This window comes from Bombina bombina, chromosome 4 (genome assembly GCF_027579735.1).
Source record: "Bombina bombina isolate aBomBom1 chromosome 4, aBomBom1.pri, whole genome shotgun sequence".
Taxonomy (NCBI): Eukaryota; Metazoa; Chordata; class Amphibia; order Anura; family Bombinatoridae; genus Bombina; species Bombina bombina.
The window spans coordinates 1238151634-1238170713 of NC_069502.1; the positions used below are offsets into that span (position 1 = coordinate 1238151634).

The 19080-nt window shown below is 40.9% G+C and overlaps 1 protein-coding gene across 1 annotated transcript in view; it reads right to left on the minus strand.

Annotated features, from left to right (window-relative positions):
- Window positions 1-19080, minus strand: part of CNPY3 (canopy FGF signaling regulator 3) — a 329077-nt gene that overhangs the window by 205536 nt on the left and 104461 nt on the right. The window contains exon 4 of the mRNA XM_053712797.1: window positions 3777-3873. Coding sequence (XP_053568772.1) covers window positions 3777-3873 — 97 coding nt within the window. The remainder of the gene's footprint in view (window positions 1-3776; window positions 3874-19080) is intronic.

Sequence of the window (19080 nt, forward strand, 5' to 3'; positions counted from 1 at the left end):
TCTGTTGAAATTACAGTCCAGGTCGGAAGCACAAAAGAAGCCCCCTGAATTAAACGATGGTGATCTGTCCACCATGTTAGAGAGTGTCGAACAATCGGTTTTAAAGATATTAATTGAGATATCTTCGTGTAATCCTTGCACCATTGCTTCAGCATACAGAGCTGAAGAGGTCGCATGTGAAAACGAGCAAAGGGGATCGCGTCCGATGCAGCAGTCATAAGACCTAGAATTTCCATGCATAAGGCTACCGAAGGGAATGATTGTGACTGAAGGTTTCGACAAGCTGCAATCAATTTTAGACGTCTCTTGTCTGTTAAAGACAGAGTCATGGACACTGAATCCATCTGGAAACCCAGAAAGGTTACCCTTGTCTGAGGAATCAAAGAACTTTTTGGTAAATTGATCCTCCAACCATGATCTTGAAGAAACAACACAAGTCGATTCGTATGAGATTCTGCTAAATGTAAAGACTGAGCAAGTACCAAGATATCGTCCAAATAAGGAAATACCACAATACCCTGTTCTCTGATTACAGACAGAAGGGCACCGAGAACCTTTGTAAAAATTCTTGGAGCTGTAGCTAGGCCAAACGGCAGAGCCACAAACTGGTAATGCTTGTCCAGAAAAGAGAATCTCAGGAACTGATAATGATCTGGATGAATCGGAATATGCAGATATGCATCCTGTAAATCTATTGTGGACATATAATTCCCTTGCTGAACAAAAGGCAAGATAGTCCTTACAGTTACCATCTTGAACGTTGGTATTCTTACATAACGATTCAATATTTTTAGATCCAGAACTGGTCTGAAGGAATTCTCCTTCTTTGGTACAATGAAGAGATTTGAATAAAACCCCATCCCCTGTTCCGGAACTGGAACTGGCATAATTACTCCAGTCAACTCTAGATCTGAAACACATTTCAGAAATGCTTGAGCTTTTACTGGATTTACTGGGACACGGGAAAGAAAAAATCTCTTTGCAGGAGGTCTCATCTTGAAACCAATTCTGTACCCTTCTGAAACAATGCTCTGAATCCAAAGATTGTGAACAGAATTGATCCAAATTTCCTTGAAAAAACGTAACCTGCCCCCTACCAGCTGAGCTGGAATGAGGGCCGCACCTTCATGTGGACTTAGAAGCAGGCTTTGCCTTTCTAGCTGGCTTGGATTTATTCCAGACTGGAGATGGTTTCCAAACTGAAACTGCTCCTGAGGATGAAGGATCAGGCTTTTGTTCTTTGTTGAAACGAAAGGAACGAAAACGATTATTAGCCCTGCTTTTACCTTTAGATTTTTTATCCTGTGGTAAAAAAGTTCCTTTCCCACCAGTAACAGTTGAAATAATGGAATCCAACTGAGAACCAAATAATTTGTTACCCTGGAAAGAAATGGAAAGTAAAGTTGATTTAGAAGCCATATCAGCATTCCAAGTTTTAAGCCATAAAGCTCTTCTAGCTAAAATAGCTAGAGACATAAACCTGACATCAACTCTGATAATATCAAAAATGGCATCACAGATAAAATTATTAGCATGCTGTAGAAGAATAATAATATCATGAGAATCATGATGTGTTACTTGTTGCGCTAAAGTTTCCAACCAGAAAGTTGAAGCTGCAGCAACATCAGCCAAAGATATAGCAGGTCTAAGAAGATTACCTGAACACAGATAAGCTTTTCTTAGAAAGGATTCAATTTTCCTATCTAAAGGATCCTTAAACGAAGTACCATCTGACGTAGGAATAGTAGTACGTTTAGCAAGGGTAGAAATAGCCCCATCAACTTTAGGGATTTTGTCCCAAAATTCTAATCTGTCAGACGGCACAGGATATAATCGCTTAAAACGTTTAGAAGGAGTAAATGAATTACCCAATTTATCCCATTCTTTGGAAATTACTGCAGAAATAGCATTAGGAACAGGAAAAACTTCTGGAATAACCACAGGAGCTTTAAATACCTTATCCAAACGTTTAGAATTAGTATCAAGAGGACCAGAATCCTCTATTTCTAAAGCAATTAGTACTTCTTTAAGTAAAGAACGAATAAATTCCATTTTAAATAAATATGAAGATTTATCAGCATCAACCTCTGAGACAGAATCCTCTGAACCAGAAGAGTCATCAGAATCAGAATGATGATGTTCATTTAAAAATTCATCTGTAGGGAGAGAAGTTTTAAAAGATTTTTTACGTTTACTAGAAGGAGAAATAACAGACATAGCCTTCTTTATGGATTCAGAAACAAAATCTCTTATATTATCAGGAACATTCTGCACCTTAGATGTTGAGGGAACTGCAACAGGCAATGGTACTTTACTAAAGGAAATATTATCTGCTTTAACAAGTTTGTCATGACAATCAATACAAACAACAGCTGGAGGAATAGCTACCAAAAGTTTACAGCAGATACACTTAGCTTTGGTAGATCCAGCACTAGACAGCGATTTTCCTGTAGTATCTTCTGACTCAGATGCAAAGTGAGACATCTTGCAATATGTAAGAGAAAAAACAACATATATATAAAGCAAAATTGATCAAATTCCTTAAATGACAGTTTCAGGAATGGGAAAAAATGCCAAAGAACAAGCTTCTAGCAACCAGAAGCAATGAAAAATGAGACTTAAATAATGTGGAGACAAAAGCGACGCCCATATTTTTCGCGCCAATAAGACGCCCACATTATTTGGCGCCTAAATGCTTTTTGGCGCCAAAATGACGCCACATCCGGAACGCCAACATTTTTGGCGCAAAATAACGTCAAAAAATGACGCAACTTCCGGCGACACGTATGACGCCGGAAACGGAAACGAATTTTTTGCGCCAAAAAAGTCTGCGCCAAGAATGACGCAATAAAATGAAGCATTTTCAGCCCCCGCGAGCCTAACAGCCCACAGGGAAGAGTCAAATTTTTGAAGGTAAGAAAAAATGATTAAATCAAATGCATTATCCCAAATATGAAACTGACTGTCTGAAAAATAAGGAAAGTTGAACATTCTGAGTCAAGGCAAATAAATGTTTGAATACATATATTTAGAACTTTATAAATAAAGTGCCCAACCATAGCTTAGAGTGTCACAGAAAATAAGATTTACTTACCCCAGGACACTCATCTACATGTTTGTAGAAAGCCAAACCAGTACTGAAACGAGAATCAGCAGAGGTAATGGTATATATAAGAGTATATCGTCGATCTGAAAAGGGAGGCAAGAGATGAATCTCTACGACCGATAACAGAGAACCTATGAAATAGACCCCGTAGAAGGAGATCACTGCATTCAAATAGGCAATACTCTCCTCACATCCCTCTGACATTCACTGCACGCTGAGAGGAAAACCGGGCTCCAACTTGCTGCGGAGCGCATATCAACGTAGAATCTAGCACAAACTTACTTCACCACCTCCATCGGAGGCAAAGTTTGTAAAACTGAATTGTGGGTGTGGTGAGGGGTGTATTTATAGGCATTTTGAGGTTTGGGAAACTTTGCCCCTCCTGGTAGGAATGTATATCCCATACGTCACTAGCTCATGGACTCTTGCTAATTACATGAAAGAAAAAGAGATTATCCATCTTTTAAAACAATAAAAATTGTAGTGTAGACTGTCCCTTTAATATGGAGGGTAAGCGCCAGTCACAAGGATTCAGAGAATAGTTCTAGAGCTGCATTGGGACAGCGATTGCGTATTATGGGGTCACATGAATATACAAAAGCAAGGTGTTTCATTAAATAATATCAGCTTATTTGGTCACATGCTTGGTCAGTTAGGAGGACGGTGTTACCTTAGCAAACCGGTTGCTTCCAGAGCGCTCCTTATGCAGATTGTACTCCAGAAGTCTGGGACAGATGCTCTCAGTGACCTCTATCAGACGTATGTATCTAGGGGAGGAGGACAACCTTATTAGCACAGAAGTCACCCTCGGCAGGTGACAAGTCATACATGCACACAGCTCTATCCCTATGACAAGACCCTCCGCACGCCAAGGAATATGCACAAATCAGCGCCTATATAAATATACCAAGACATGCAACAGTAGATACTTAAATAGTATTTTTTATTAAGAAAATCAAAGAGCCGTCTCAGCAGTGTTATGAAGAATGCGTGTCTGTGACACCAGCCTTCGTATACTCCAGTGATGTCAGACACAGACTTGTTCGTAAACTACACACACAAAGTGAGACGCGGTTTTTGGACACACAAATTCATACCACTGCTCAGACAGCTCTTTGAAGGATTGAACAATATGACAAAAAAAAAAAAAAATTTATGCTTACCTGATAAATATATTTATTTCCGGACATGGAGAGTCCACAACATCATTCCAATTACTAATGGGATATTCGACTCCTGGTCAGCAGGAGGAGGCAAAGAGCACCCCAGCAAAGCTGTTGAGCGTAACTGCCTTACCCATAACCCCCAGTCATTCAGCTGAAGGAAACGGAAAAAGGAAGAAAAACAAGGGTGAAAAGGTGCCTGATGTTTACTCAAAAAAAGACTGCCAAATTAAAGAGGGCGGGTCATGTCCGGAAAGAAATACATTTATCAGGTAAGCATAAATGTTGTTTTCTTTGCTATGACATGGAGAGTCCACAACGTCATTCCAATTACTAGTGGGAACCAATACACAAGTTAGAGGACACGGAATGAACAGGGAGGGAGAACAAGACAGGCAGACCTAAACAGAAGGCACCACCGCTTGAAGAACCTTTCTCCCAAATGAAGCCTCAGCCGCGGCAAAAGTATCAAATTTGGAAAATTTTTAAAAAGTATGCAAAGAGGACCATGAGGCTGCCTTGCTAATCTGTTCCACAGAAGCTTCATTTTTGAAAGCCCAAGAAGAGGAGACACCCCTAGTGGAATGAACCGTAATTCTCTCAGGAGGCTGCTGTCCAGTAGTCTCATAAGCCAAACAAATCAAATTTCTCAACCATAGAAGTAGAAGTGTCCTTCTGACCCTTACACTTTCCAGAGAAAACAACAAACAGGGCAGAAGATTGCCTAAAATCTTTAGTAGCTTGTAAGTAAAATTTTAGAGCCCGCACAACATCCAAGTTATGCAAAAAAGACGTTCCTTTTGAGAAGAAAGGATTAGGACAAAAAGAAGGAACAACAATTTCCTGATTAATGTTTCGTTCCGATACTACCTTAGGAAGAAACCCTAATTTAGTACGAAGGACCTCCTTATCAGCATGAAAAATAACGTAGGGAGAATCTCACTGCAGAGCCGAGAATTCAGACACACTGCACACAGAAGAAATGGCAACAAGAAACAAAACTTTCCAGGATAAAATTTTATATTAACAACATGCATTGGCTCAAATTGAGCCTGTTCCAAAACCTTAAGAACTAAATTAAGGCTTCACAGGGGAGCAACAGGTTTAAACACAGGCCTTATTCTAACCAGGGCCTGTACAAAGGCTTGAACATCTAATAGGTCTGCCAGACGTTTGTGCAAAAGGATAGATAACGCTGAAATCTGACCATTTAGAGAACTGACCGATAAACCCTTATCCAGTCCATCCTGAAGAAAAGACAAAATCCAGAAAATCCTCACCCAGCTTCAGGAGAACCCTTTAGATTTACACCAATAAAGATATTTACGCCATAACTTATGGTAAATCTTGCGAGGAACCAGTTTTCGAGCCTAAATCATAGTTTCAATGAATGCATCAGAAAAAACATCTTTAGACAGAACTAGGCGTTCAATCTCCAAGCAGTTGGCTTAAAAAAATCTAGGTTTGGATGGAGGAAAGGACCTTGAAGTAGAAGGTCCATCTTCTGATGTAAACTCCAAGGAGGTAGAGAGGACATCCTCACTAGATCTGCAAACCAGATCCTGCGAGGTCATGCAGGAGCTATTAGAATCACTGATGCTCTCTCATGTTTGATACAAGCAATGACTCATGGAAAGAAAGCAAACGGAGGAAACAGATAAGCCAGAGAAAACCTCCAAGGAACCGCTAGAGCAGTGTTTTTCAACCAGTGTGCCGTGAGAGATCATCAGGTGTGCAGCGGCAGACTGAGAACTGTGCGACATTTTTTAAAATTTGCTTGTTTTGATGTGACAGGCTCATCAGGCAGACAGGCAGGCATAATTTACAACCATGACATATTGACATTCATTCACAGACAATCATTATGATGTATAATATATGCTGTATTAGGCTACAATGTGTGATTTTGTAAAATTTTGGGATGGTGGTGTGCCGCAGGATTTTGTAATGTAAAAAAGTGTGCCACGGCAAAAAAAATGTTGAAAATCACTGCGCTAGAGCAACTATTAGAACCGGCCTGAGGATCCCTTGACCTTGAACCGTACTTTGTAACCTTGTCTTTTTGACGGGACGCCATCAGATCCAACTCTGGAACCCCCCCACTTGAGGGTTATCTGATAAAATACATCCGGATGGAGAGCCCACTCCCCGTGATGAAAGGTCTGTCTGCTCAGAAAAACAGAATTTATGCTTGCCTGATAAATGTATTTCTTTTACGATATGACGAGTCCACGGATTTCATCCTTACTTGTGGGATTTAACCTCCTGCTAGCAGGAAGTGGCAAACAGCACCACAGCAGAGCTGTATACATAGCTCCTCCCTTCCCTCCACTTCCAGTCATTCGACCGAAGTTAGGAAGAGAAAGGAAAAGCCAACGGTGCAGAGGTGACTGAAGTTTAATAATAATAAGTACATACCTATCTTAGAAATGGCAGGGTGGGCCGTGGACTCGTCATATCGTAAAAGAAATACATTTATCAGGCAAGCATATATTCTGTTTTCTTTTACAAGACATGACGAGTCCACAGATTTCATCCTTAATTGTGGGATACAATACCAAAGCTACAGGACACGGATGAAAGGGAGGGACAAGACAGGAACCTAAACGGAAGGCACCACTGCTTGAAGAACCTTTCTCCCAAAAACAGCCTCAGACGAGGCAAAAGTATCAAATTTGGAAAAAGTATGAAGAGACGACCAAGTTGCAGCCTTGCAAATCTGTTCTACAGAAGCATCATTTTTAAATGCCCATGAGGAAGCCACAGCCCTAGTAGAATGAGCCGTGATTCTTTCAGGAGGCTGCTGTCCAGCAGTCTCATATGCCAGACGGATGATACTCCTCAGCCAAAAAGAAAGAGAGGAAGCCGTAGCTTTCTGACCCCTACGTTTTCCAGAAAAAACAATGAATAATGAAGATGATTGACGGAAATCCTTAGTCACCTGCAAGTAAAACTTCAAGGCACGGACCACGTCCAAGTTATGCAACAGACGCTCCTTGCCTCTTGGCAACAAACAATAGCAGTACCTGCTGTCCCTCCTCAACCCTTCTTGCTTGCATAAGTATTTATCCTCATGTGCACACTTTGCTTTAAGATATAACAAGGTTTGGAGGAGGACACTGATAAGGAGGGTGGAGCAGGCTACATTTGCAACACTAAAGTAAGTTATTTTGCAGATTTTGGGAAATTGTATTAATATACTAAAGTTGTTTTTTTCCACTTTTTTCCACTTTTTTCCACACACTGTTTTACCTCAGTTGACCCTTTTATAATTTGCAGATAACTTAAACTGGCCCTTTAAACAGAAACATTTTAACGGCAGATAAGAGTTATAGAAAGTCTGCCCAATATTTCCTTTTAATTAATTATTAATTTAATTAGCACATAGGATAGCCTCATGCTTATCCAAGGCAGTAATTAGTACGTAGGATAGCCTCATGCTTATCCAAGGCAGTAATTAGTACGTAGGATAGCCTCATGCTTATCCAAGGCAGTAATTAGTACGTAGGATAGCCTCATGCTTATCCAAGGCAGTAATTAGTACGTAGGATAGCCTCATGCTTATCCAAGGCAGTAATTAGTACGTAGGATAGCCTTATGTTTATCCCAGGCATTAATTAGTACGTAGGATAGCCTTATGCTTATCACAGGCAGTAATTAGTACGTAGGATAGCCTTATGTTTATCCCAGGCAGTAATTAGTACGTAGGATAGCCTTATGTTTATCCCAGGCAGTAATTAGTATGTAGGATAGCCTTATGTTTATCCCAGGCAGTAATTAGTACGTAGGATAGCCTTATGTTTATCCCAGGCATTAATTAGTACGTAGGATAGCCTTATGTTTATCCCAGGCAGTAATTAGTACGTAGGATAGCCTTATGTTTATCCCAGGCAGTAATTAGTACATAGGATAGCCTTATGTTTATCCCAGGCAGTAATTAGTACGTAGGATAGCCTTATGTTTATCCCAGGCAGTAATTAGTACGTAGGATAGACTTATGTTTATCCCAGGCATTAATTAGTACGTAGGATAGCCTTATGTTTATCCCAGGCATTAATTAGTACGTAGGATAGCCTCATGCTTGTCCCAGGCAGTAATTAGTATGTAGCATAGCCTTATGTTTATCCCAGGCATTAATTAGTATGTAGGATAGCCTTATGTTTATCACAGGCAGTAATTAGTACGTAGGATAGCCTTATGCTTATCACAGGCAGTAATTAGTACGTAGGATAGCCTTATGCTTATCCCAGGCAGTAATTAGTATGTAGGATAGCCTTATGCTTATCACAGGCAGTAATTAGTATGTAGGATAGCCTTATGCTTATCACAGGCAGTAATTAGTACGTAGGATAGCCTTATGCTTATCCCAGGCAGTAATTAGTAGGTAGGATAGCCTTATGTTTATCCCAGGCAGTAATTAGTACGTAGGATAGACTTATGTTTATCCCAGGCATTAATTAGTACGTAGGATAGCCTCATGCTTATCTCAGGCATTAGTTAGTACGTAAGATAGCCTTATATTTATCCCAGGCATTAGTTAGTACGTAGGATAGCCTTATGTTTATCCCAGGCAGTAATTAGTACGTAGGATAGCCTTATGCTTATCTCAGGCATTAGTTAGTACGTAAGATAGCCTTATATTTATCCCAGGCATTAGTTAGTACGTAGGATAGCCTTATGTTTATCCCAGGCAGTAATTAGTACGTAGGATAGCCTTATGCTTATCTCAGGCATTAGTTAGTACGTAGGATAGCCTTATGTTTATCCCAGGCATTAATTAGTACGTAGGATAGCCTTATGCTTATCCCAGATATTAATACGTAGGATAGCCTCATGCTTATCCCAGGCATTAATATGTAGGATAGCCTCATGCTTGTCCCAGGCAGTAATTAGTACGTAGGATAGCCTTATGCTTATCCCAGGCAGTAATTAGTACGTAGGATAGCCTTATGCTTATCCCAGGCAGTAATTAGTACGTAGGATAGCCTCATGCTTGTCCCAGGCAGTAATTAGTACGTAGGATAGCCTCATGCTTATCCCAGGCAGTAATTAGTACATAGGATAGCCTTATGCTTATCCCAGGCAGTAATTAGTACGTAGGATAGCCTCATGCTTGTCCCAGGCAGTAATTAGTATGTAGGATAGCCTCATGCTTATCCCAGGCAGTAATTAGTATGTAGGATAGCCTCATGCTTGTCCCAGGCAGTAATTAGTATGTAGGATAGCCTTATGTTTATCACAGGCAGTAATTAGTGTGTAGGATAGCCTTATGCTTGTCCCAGGCAGTAATTAGTATGTAGGATAGCCTTATGTTTATCACAGGCAGTAATTAGTACGTAGGATAGCCTCATGCTTATCCCAGGCAGTAATTAGCACATGGGATAGCCTTATGCTTGTCCCAGGCAGTAATTAGTACGTAGGATAGCCTCATGCTTATCCCAGGCAGTAATTAGTACGTAGGATAGCCTCATGCTTATCCCAGGCAGTAATTAGTATGTAGGATAGCCTCATGCTTATCCCAGGCAGTAATTAGTACGTAGGATAGCCTCATGCTTATCCCAGGCAGTAATTAGTATGTAGGATAGCCTTATGCTTATCACAGGCATTAATTAGTATGTAGGATAGCCTCATGATTATCCCAGGCAGTAATTAGTATGTAGGATAGCCTCATGCTTGTCCCAGGCAGTAATTAGTACATAGGATAGCCTCATGTTTATCCCAGGCAGTAATTAGTATGTAGGATAGCCTCATGTTTATCCCAGGCAGTAATTAGTATGTAGGATAGCCTTATGCTTATCCCAGGCAGTAATTAGTATGTAGGATAGCCTTATGTTTATCCCAGGCAGTAATTAGTATGAAGGATAGCCTCATGCTTATCCCAGGCAGTAATTAGTATGTAGGATAGCCTTATGTTTATCCCAGGCAGTAATTAGTACGTAGGATAGCCTCATGTTTATCACAGGCAGTAATTAGTATGTAGGATAGCCTTATTTATCACAGGCAGTAATTAGTATGTAGGATAGCCTTATACTTATCCCAGGCAGTAATTAGTATGTAGGATAGCCTTATGCTTATCCCAGGCAGTAATTAGTACGTAGGATAGCCTCATGTTTATCCCAGGCAGTAATTAGTATGTAGGATAGCCTTATGCTTATCCCAGGCAGTAATTAGTACGTAGGATAGCCTCATGCTTATCCCAGGCAGTAATTAGTATGTAGGATAGCCTCATGCTTATCCCAGGCAGTAATTAGTATGTAGGATAACCTTATGCTTATCCCAGGCAGTAATTAGTATGTAGGATAGCCTCATGATTATCCCAGGCAGTAATTAGTACGTAGGATAGCCTTATGCTTATCCCAGGCAGTAATTAGTATGTAGGGTAGCCTTATGCTTATCCCAGGCAGTAATTAGTATGTAGGATAGCCTTATGTTTATCCCAGGCAGTAATTAGTATGTAGGGTAGCCTTATGCTTATCCCAGGCAGTAATTAGTATGTAGGATAGCCTTATGCTTATCCCAGGCAGTAATTAGTATGTACGATAGCCTTATGCTTATCTCAGGCAGTAATTAGTACGTAGGGTAGCCTTATGCTTATCCCAGGCAGTAATTAGTACGTAGGATAGCCTTATGCTTATCACAGGCAGTAATTAGTACGTAGGATAGCCTTATGCTTATCTCAGGCAGTAATTAGTACGTAGGATAGCCTCATGTTTATCCCAGGCAGTAATTAGTATGTAGGGTAGCCTTATGCTTATCCCAGGCAGTAATTAGTACGTAGGATAGCCTCATGCTTATCCCAGGCAGTAATTAGTATGTAGGATAGCCTTATGCTTATCCCAGGCAGTAATTAGTACGTAGGATAGCCTTATGCTTATCCCAGGCAGTAATTAGTATGTAGGATAGCCTCATGCTTATCCCAGGCAGTAATTAGTATGTAGGATAGCCTCATGCTTATCCCAGGCAGTAATTAGTACGTAGGATAGCCTCATGCTTATCACAGGCAGTAATTAGTACGTAGGATAGCCTCATGCTTATCCCAGGCAGTAATTAGTACGTAGGATAGCCTCATGTTTATCCCAGGCAGTAATTAGTATGTAGGGTAGCCTTATGCTTATCCCAGGCAGTAATTAGTACGTAGGATAGCCTTATGCTTATCTCAGGCAGTAATTAGTACGTAGGATAGCCTCATGCTTATCACAGGCATTAGTTAGTACGTAGGATAGCCTTATGTTTATCCCAGGCATTAATTAGTACGTAGGATAGCCTTATGCTTATCCCAGATATTAATACGTAGGATAGCCTCATGCTTATCCCAGACATTAATTAGTATGTAGGATAGCCTCATGCTTGTCCCAGGCAGTAATTAGTACGTAGGATAGCCTTATGCTTATCCCAGGCAGTAATTAGTACGTAGGATAGCCTTATGCTTATCCCAGGCAGTAATTAGTACGTAGGATAGCCTCATGCTTGTCCCAGGCAGTAATTAGTACGTAGGATAGCCTCATGCTTATCCCAGGCAGTAATTAGTACATAGGATAGCCTTATGCTTATCCCAGGCAGTAATTAGTACGTAGGATAGCCTCATGCTTGTCCCAGGCAGTAATTAGTATGTAGGATAGCCTCATGCTTATCCCAGGCAGTAATTAGTATGTAGGATAGCCTCATGCTTATCCCAGGCAGTAATTAGTATGTAGGATAGCCTTATGCTTATCCCAGGCAGTAATTAGTACGTAGGATAGCCTTATGCTTATCCCAGGCAGTAATTAGTACGTAGGATAGCCTTATGCTTGTCCCAGGCAGTAATTAGTATGTAGGATAGCCTTATGTTTATCACAGGCAGTAATTAGTGTGTAGGATAGCCTTATGCTTGTCCCAGGCAGTAATTAGTATGTAGGATAGCCTTATGTTTATCACAGGCAGTAATTAGTACGTAGGATAGCCTCATGCTTATCCCAGGCAGTAATTAGTATGTAGGATAGCCTTATGCTTATCACAGGCATTAATTAGTATGTAGGATAGCCTCATGATTATCCCAGGCAGTAATTAGTATGTAGGATAGCCTCATGTTTATCCCAGGCAGTAATTAGTATGTAGGATAGCCTTATGCTTATCCCAGGCAGTAATTAGTATGTAGGATAGCCTTATGTTTATCCCAGGCAGTAATTAGTATGAAGGATAGCCTCATGCTTATCCCAGGCAGTAATTAGTACGTAGGATAGCCTCATGTTTATCACAGGCAGTAATTAGTATGTAGGATAGCCTTATGCTTGTCCCAGGCAGTAATTAGTATGTAGGATAGCCTTATGCTTATCCCAGGCAGTAATTAGTATGTAGGATAGCCTTATGCTTATCCCAGGCAGTAATTAGTACGTAGGATAGCCTTATGTTTATCACAGGCAGTAATTAGTGTGTAGGATAGCCTTATGCTTGTCCCAGGCAGTAATTAGTATGTAGGATAGCCTTATGTTTATCACAGGCAGTAATTAGTACGTAGGATAGCCTCATGCTTATCCCAGGCAGTAATTAGTATGTAGGATAGCCTTATGCTTATCACAGGCATTAATTAGTATGTAGGATAGCCTCATGCTTATCTCAGGCAGTAATTAGTACGTAGGGTAGCCTCATGATTATCCCAGGCAGTAATTAGTATGTAGGATAGCCTTATGCTTATCACAGGCAGTAATTAGTACGTAGGATAGCCTCATGCTTATCCCAGGCAGTAATTAGTACATAGGATAGCCTTATGCTTATCCCAGGCAGTAATTAGTACGTAGGATAGCCTTATGCTTATCCCAGGCATTAATTAGTATGTAGGATAGCCTCATGCTTATAACAGGCAGTAATTAGTACGTAGGATAGCCTCATGCTTATCCCAGGCAGTAATTAGTACGTAGGATAGCCTCATGCTTATCCCAGGCAGTAATTAGTACGTAGGATAGCCTCATGTTTATCCCAGGCAGTAATTAGTACGTAGGATAGCCTTATGCTTATCCCAGGCATTAATTAGTATGTAGGATAGCCTTATGTTTATCACAGGCAGTAATTAGTACGTAGGATAGCCTCATGCTTATCCCAGGCAGTAATTAGTACGTAGGATAGCCTCATGTTTATCCCAGGCAGTAATTAGTACGTAGGATAGCCTTATGCTTATCCCAGGCATTAATTAGTATGTAGGATAGCCTTATGTTTATCACAGGCAGTAATTAGTACGTAGGATAGCCTCATGCTTATCCCAGGCAGTAATTAGTACGTAGGATAGCCTCATGTTTATCCCAGGCAGTAATTAGTACGTAGGATAGCCTTATGCTTATCCCAGGCATTAATTAGTATGTAGGATAGCCTTATGTTTATCACAGGCAGTAATTAGTACGTAGGATAGCCTTATGCTTATCCCAGGCAGTAATTAGTATGTAGGATAGCCTCATGCTTATCCCAGGCAGTAATTAGTATGTAGGATAGCCTCATGCTTATCCCAGGCAGTAATTAGTACGTAGGATAGCCTCATGCTTATCCCAGGCAGTAATTAGTACATAGGATAACCTTATGCTTATCCCAGGCAGTAATTAGTACGTAGGATAGCCTCATGCTTAACCCAGGCAGTAATTAGTACGTAGGATAGCCTCATGCTTATCCCAGGCAGTAATTAGTACGTAGGATAGCCTCATGCTTAACCCAGGCAGTAATTAGTATGAAGGATAGCCTTATGTTTATCACAGGCAGTAATTAGTACGTAGGATAGCCTCATGCTTATCCCAGGCAGTAATTAGTATGTAGGATAGCCTTATGCTTATCCCAGGCAGTAATTAGTATGTAGGATAGCCTTATGTTTATCCCAGGCAGTAATTAGTATGTAGGGTAGCCTTATGCTTATCCCAGGCAGTAATTAGTATGTAGGATAGCCTTATGCTTATCCCAGGCAGTAATTAGTATGTAGGATAGCCTTATGCTTATCTCAGGCAGTAATTAGTACGTAGGGTAGCCTTATGCTTATCCCAGGCAGTAATTAGTACGTAGGATAGCCTTATGCTTATCACAGGCAGTAATTAGTACGTAGGATAGCCTTATGCTTATCTCAGGCAGTAATTAGTACGTAGGATAGCCTCATGTTTATCCCAGGCAGTAATTAGTATGTAGGGTAGCCTTATGCTTATCCCAGGCAGTAATTAGTACGTAGGATAGCCTCATGCTTATCCCAGGCAGTAATTAGTATGTAGGATAGCCTTATGCTTATCCCAGGCAGTAATTAGTACGTAGGATAGCCTTATGCTTATCCCAGGCAGTAATTAGTATGTAGGATAGCCTCATGCTTATCCCAGGCAGTAATTAGTATGTAGGATAGCCTCATGCTTATCCCAGGCAGTAATTAGTACGTAGGATAGCCTCATGCTTATCCCAGGCAGTAATTAGTACGTAGGATAGCCTCATGCTTATCCCAGGCAGTAATTAGTACGTAGGATAGCCTCATGTTTATCCCAGGCAGTAATTAGTATGTAGGGTAGCCTTATGCTTATCCCAGGCAGTAATTAGTACGTAGGATAGCCTTATGCTTATCTCAGGCAGTAATTAGTACGTAGGATAGCCTCATGCTTATCACAGGCAGTAATTAGTACGTAGGATAGCCTTATGTTTATCCCAGGCAGTAATTAGTACGTAGGGTAGCCTTATGCTTATCCCAGGCAGTAATTAGTACGTAGGATAGCCTCATGCTTATCACAGGCAGTAATTAGTACGTAGGATAGCCTCATGCTTATCCCAGGCAGTAATTAGTACATAGGATAGCCTCATGCTTATCCCAGGCAGTAATTAGTACGTAGGATAGCCTCATGCTTATCACAGGCAGTAATTAGTACGTAGGATAGCCTCATGCTTATCCCAGGCAGTAATTAGTACGTAGGATAGCCTTATGCTTATCCCAGGCAGTAATTAGTATGTAGGATAGCCTCATGCTTATCACAGGCAGTAATTAGTACGTAGGATAGCCTCATGCTTATCCCAGGCAGTAATTAGTATGTAGGATAGCCTCATGCTTATCCCAGGCATTAATTAGTATGTAGGATAGCCTTATGTTTATCACAGGCAGTAAATTAGTACGTAGGATAGCCTCATGCTTATCCCAGCCAGTAATTAGTATGAAGGATAGCCTTATGTTTATCACAGGCAGTAATTAGTACGTAGGATAGCCTCATGCTTAACCCAGGCAGTAATTAGTATGAAGGATAGCCTCATGCTTATCCCAGGCAGTAATTAGTATGTAGGATAGCCTTATGTTTATCCCAGGCAGTAATTAGTATGTAGGATAGCCTTATGCTTGTCCCAGGCAGTAATTAGTATGTAGGATAGCCTTATGTTTATCCCAGGCAGTAATTAGTACGTAGGATAGCCTTATGTTTATCCCAGGCAGTAATTAGTACGTAGGATAGCCTCATGCTTATCCCAGGCAGTAATTAGTACGTAGGATAGCCTCATGCTTATCACAGGCAGTAATTAGTACGTAGGATAGCCTCATGCTTATCCCAGGCAGTAATTAGTACGTAGGATAGCCTTATACTTATCCCAGGCATTAATTAGTATGTAGGATAGCCTTATACTTATCCCAGGCATTAATTAGTATGTAGGATAGCCTCATGCTTATCCCAGGTAGTAATTAGTACGTAGGATAGCCTCATGCTTATCCCAGGCAGTAATTAGTACGTAGGATAGCCTCATGCTTATCCCAGGCAGTAATTAGTATGTAGGATAGCCTTATGCTTATCACAGGCAGTAATTAGTACGTAGGATAGCCTCATGCTTATCCCAGGCAGTAATTAGTACATAGGATAGCCTTATGCTTATCCCAGGCAGTAATTAGTATGTAGGATAGCCTCATGCTTGTCCCAGGCAGTAATTAGTATGTAGGATAGCCTCATGCTTATAACAGGCAGTAATTAGTACGTAGGATAGCCTCATGCTTATCCCAGGCAGTAATTAGTACGTAGGATAGCCTCATGCTTATCCCAGGCAGTAATTAGTACGTAGGATAGCCTCATGTTTATCCCAGGCAGTAATTAGTACGTAGGATAGCCTTATGCTTATCCCAGGCATTAATTAGTATGTAGGATAGCCTTATGTTTATCACAGGCAGTAATTAGTACGTAGGATAGCCTCATGCTTATCCCAGGCAGTAATTAGTATGAAGGATAGCCTTATGTTTATCACAGGCAGTAATTAGTACGTAGGATAGCCTCATGCTTATCCCAGGCAGTAATTAGTATGTAGGATAGCCTCATGCTTAACCCAGGCAGTAATTAGTATGAAGGATAGCCTCATGTTTATCCCAGGCAGTAATTAGTATGTAGGATAGCCTCATGTTTATCCCAGGCAGTAATTAGTATGTAGGATAGCCTTATGCTTATCCCAGGCAGTAATTAGTACGTAGGATAGCCTCATGCTTATCCCAGGCAGTAATTAGTACGTAGGATAGCCTTATGCTTATCCCAGGCAGTAATTAGTACGTAGGATAGCCTCATGCTTATCCCAGGCAGTAATTAGTACGTAGGATAGCCTTATGCTTATCCCAGGCAGTAATTAGTACGTAGGATAGCCTTATGCTTATCCCAGGCAGTAATTAGTACGTAGGATAGCCTCATGCTTATCCCAGGCAGTAATTAGTACGTAGGATAGCCTCATGCTTATCCCAGGCAGTAATTAGTATGTAGGATAGCCTCATGCTTATCCCAGGCAGTAATTAGTACGTAGGATAGCCTCATGCTTATCCCAGGCAGTAATTAGTACGTAGGATAGCCTCATGCTTATCCCAGGCAGTAATTAGTATGTAGGGTAGCCTCATGCTTATCCCAGGCAGTAATTAGTACGTAGGATAGCCTCATGCTTATCCCAGGCAGTAATTAGTACATAGGATAGCCTCATGCTTATCCCAGGCAGTAATTAGTACGTAGGATAGCCTCATGCTTATCCCAGGCAGTAATTAGTACATAGGATAGCCTCATGCTTATCCCAGGCAGTAATTAGTATGTAGGATAGCCTTATGCTTATCCCAGGCAGTAATTACTATGTAGGATAGCCTCATGCTTATCACAGGCAGTAATTAGTACGTAGGATAGCCTCATGTTTATCCCAGGCAGTAATTAGTACGTAGGATAGCCTTATGTTTATCCCAGGCAGTAATTAGTATGTAGGATAGCCTTATGTTTATCCCAGGCAGTAATTAGTATGTAGGATAGCCTCATGTTTATCCCAGGCAGTAATTAGTATGTAGGATAGCCTCATGTTTATCCCAGGCAGTAATTAGTATGTAGGGTAGCCTTATGCTTATCCCAGGCAGTAATTAGTACGTAGGATAGCCTCATGCTTATCCCAGGCAGTAATTAGTAAGTAGGATAGCCTCATGCTTATCCCAGGCAGTAATTAGTATGTAGGATAGCCTTATGTTTATCCCAGGCAGTAATTAGTATGTAGGATAGCCTTATGTTTATCCCAGGCATTAATTAGTATGTAGTATAGCCTTATGCTTATCCCAGGCAGTAATTAGTACGTAGGATAGCCTTATGCTTATCCCAGGCAGTAATTAGTATGTAGGATAGCCTTATGTTTATCCCAGGCATTAATTAGTATGTAGTATAGCCTTATGCTTATCCCAGGCAGTAATTAGTACGTAGGATAGCCTTATGCTTATCCCAGGCAGTAATTAGTACGTAGGATAGCCTCATGCTTATCCCAGGCAGTAATTAGTACGTAGGATAGCCTCATGCTTATCCCAGGCAGTAATTAGTATGTAGGATAGCCTCATGCTTATCCCAGGCAGTAATTAGTACGTAGGATAGCCTCATGCTTATCCCAGGCAGTAATTAGTATGTAGGGTAGCCTCATGCTTATCCCAGGCAGTAATTAGTACGTAGGATAGCCTCATGCTTATCCCAGGCAGTAATTAGTATGTAGGATAGCCTCATGCTTATCCCAGGCAGTAATTAGTATGTAGGATAGCCTCATGCTTATCCCAGGCAGTAATTAGTATGTAGGATAGCCTCATGCTTATCCCAGGCAGTAATTAGTATGTAGGGTAGCCTCATGCTTATCCCAGGCAGTAATTAGTACGTAGGATAGCCTCATGCTTATCCCAGGCAGTAATTAGTACATAGGATAACCTTATGCTTATCCCAGGCAGTAATTAGTATGCAGGATAGCCTTATGCTTATCCCAGGCAGTAATTAGTATGTAGGATAATCTTATGCTTATCTCAGGCAGTAATTAGTACGTAGGGTAGCCTCATGCTTATCCCAGGCAGTAATTAGTATGTAGGGTAGCCTTATGCTTATCCCAGGCAGTAATTAGTACGTAGGGTAGCCTCATGCTTATCCCAGGCAGTAATTAGTATGTAGGGTAGCCTTATGCTTATCCCAGGCAGTAATTAGTACATAGGATAGCCTTATGCTTATCCCAGGCAGTAATTAGTATGTAGGATGGCCTTATGCTTATCCCAGGCAGTAATTAGTATGTAGGATAGCCTTATGCTTATCCCAGGCAGTAATTAGTACATAGGATAGCCTTATGCTTATCCCAGGCAGTAATTAGTATGTAGGGTAGCCTTATGCTTATCCCAGGCAGTAATTAGTATGTAGGATAGCCTTATGCTTACCCCAGGCAGTAATTAGTATGTAGGGTAGCCTCATGCTTATCCCAGGCAGTAACTAGTATGTAGGGTAGCCTCATGCTTATCCCAGGCAGTAATTAGTATGTAGGATAGCCTCATGCTTATCCCAGGCAGTAATTAGTACGTAGGATAGCCTCATGCTTATCCCAGGCAGTAATTAGTAC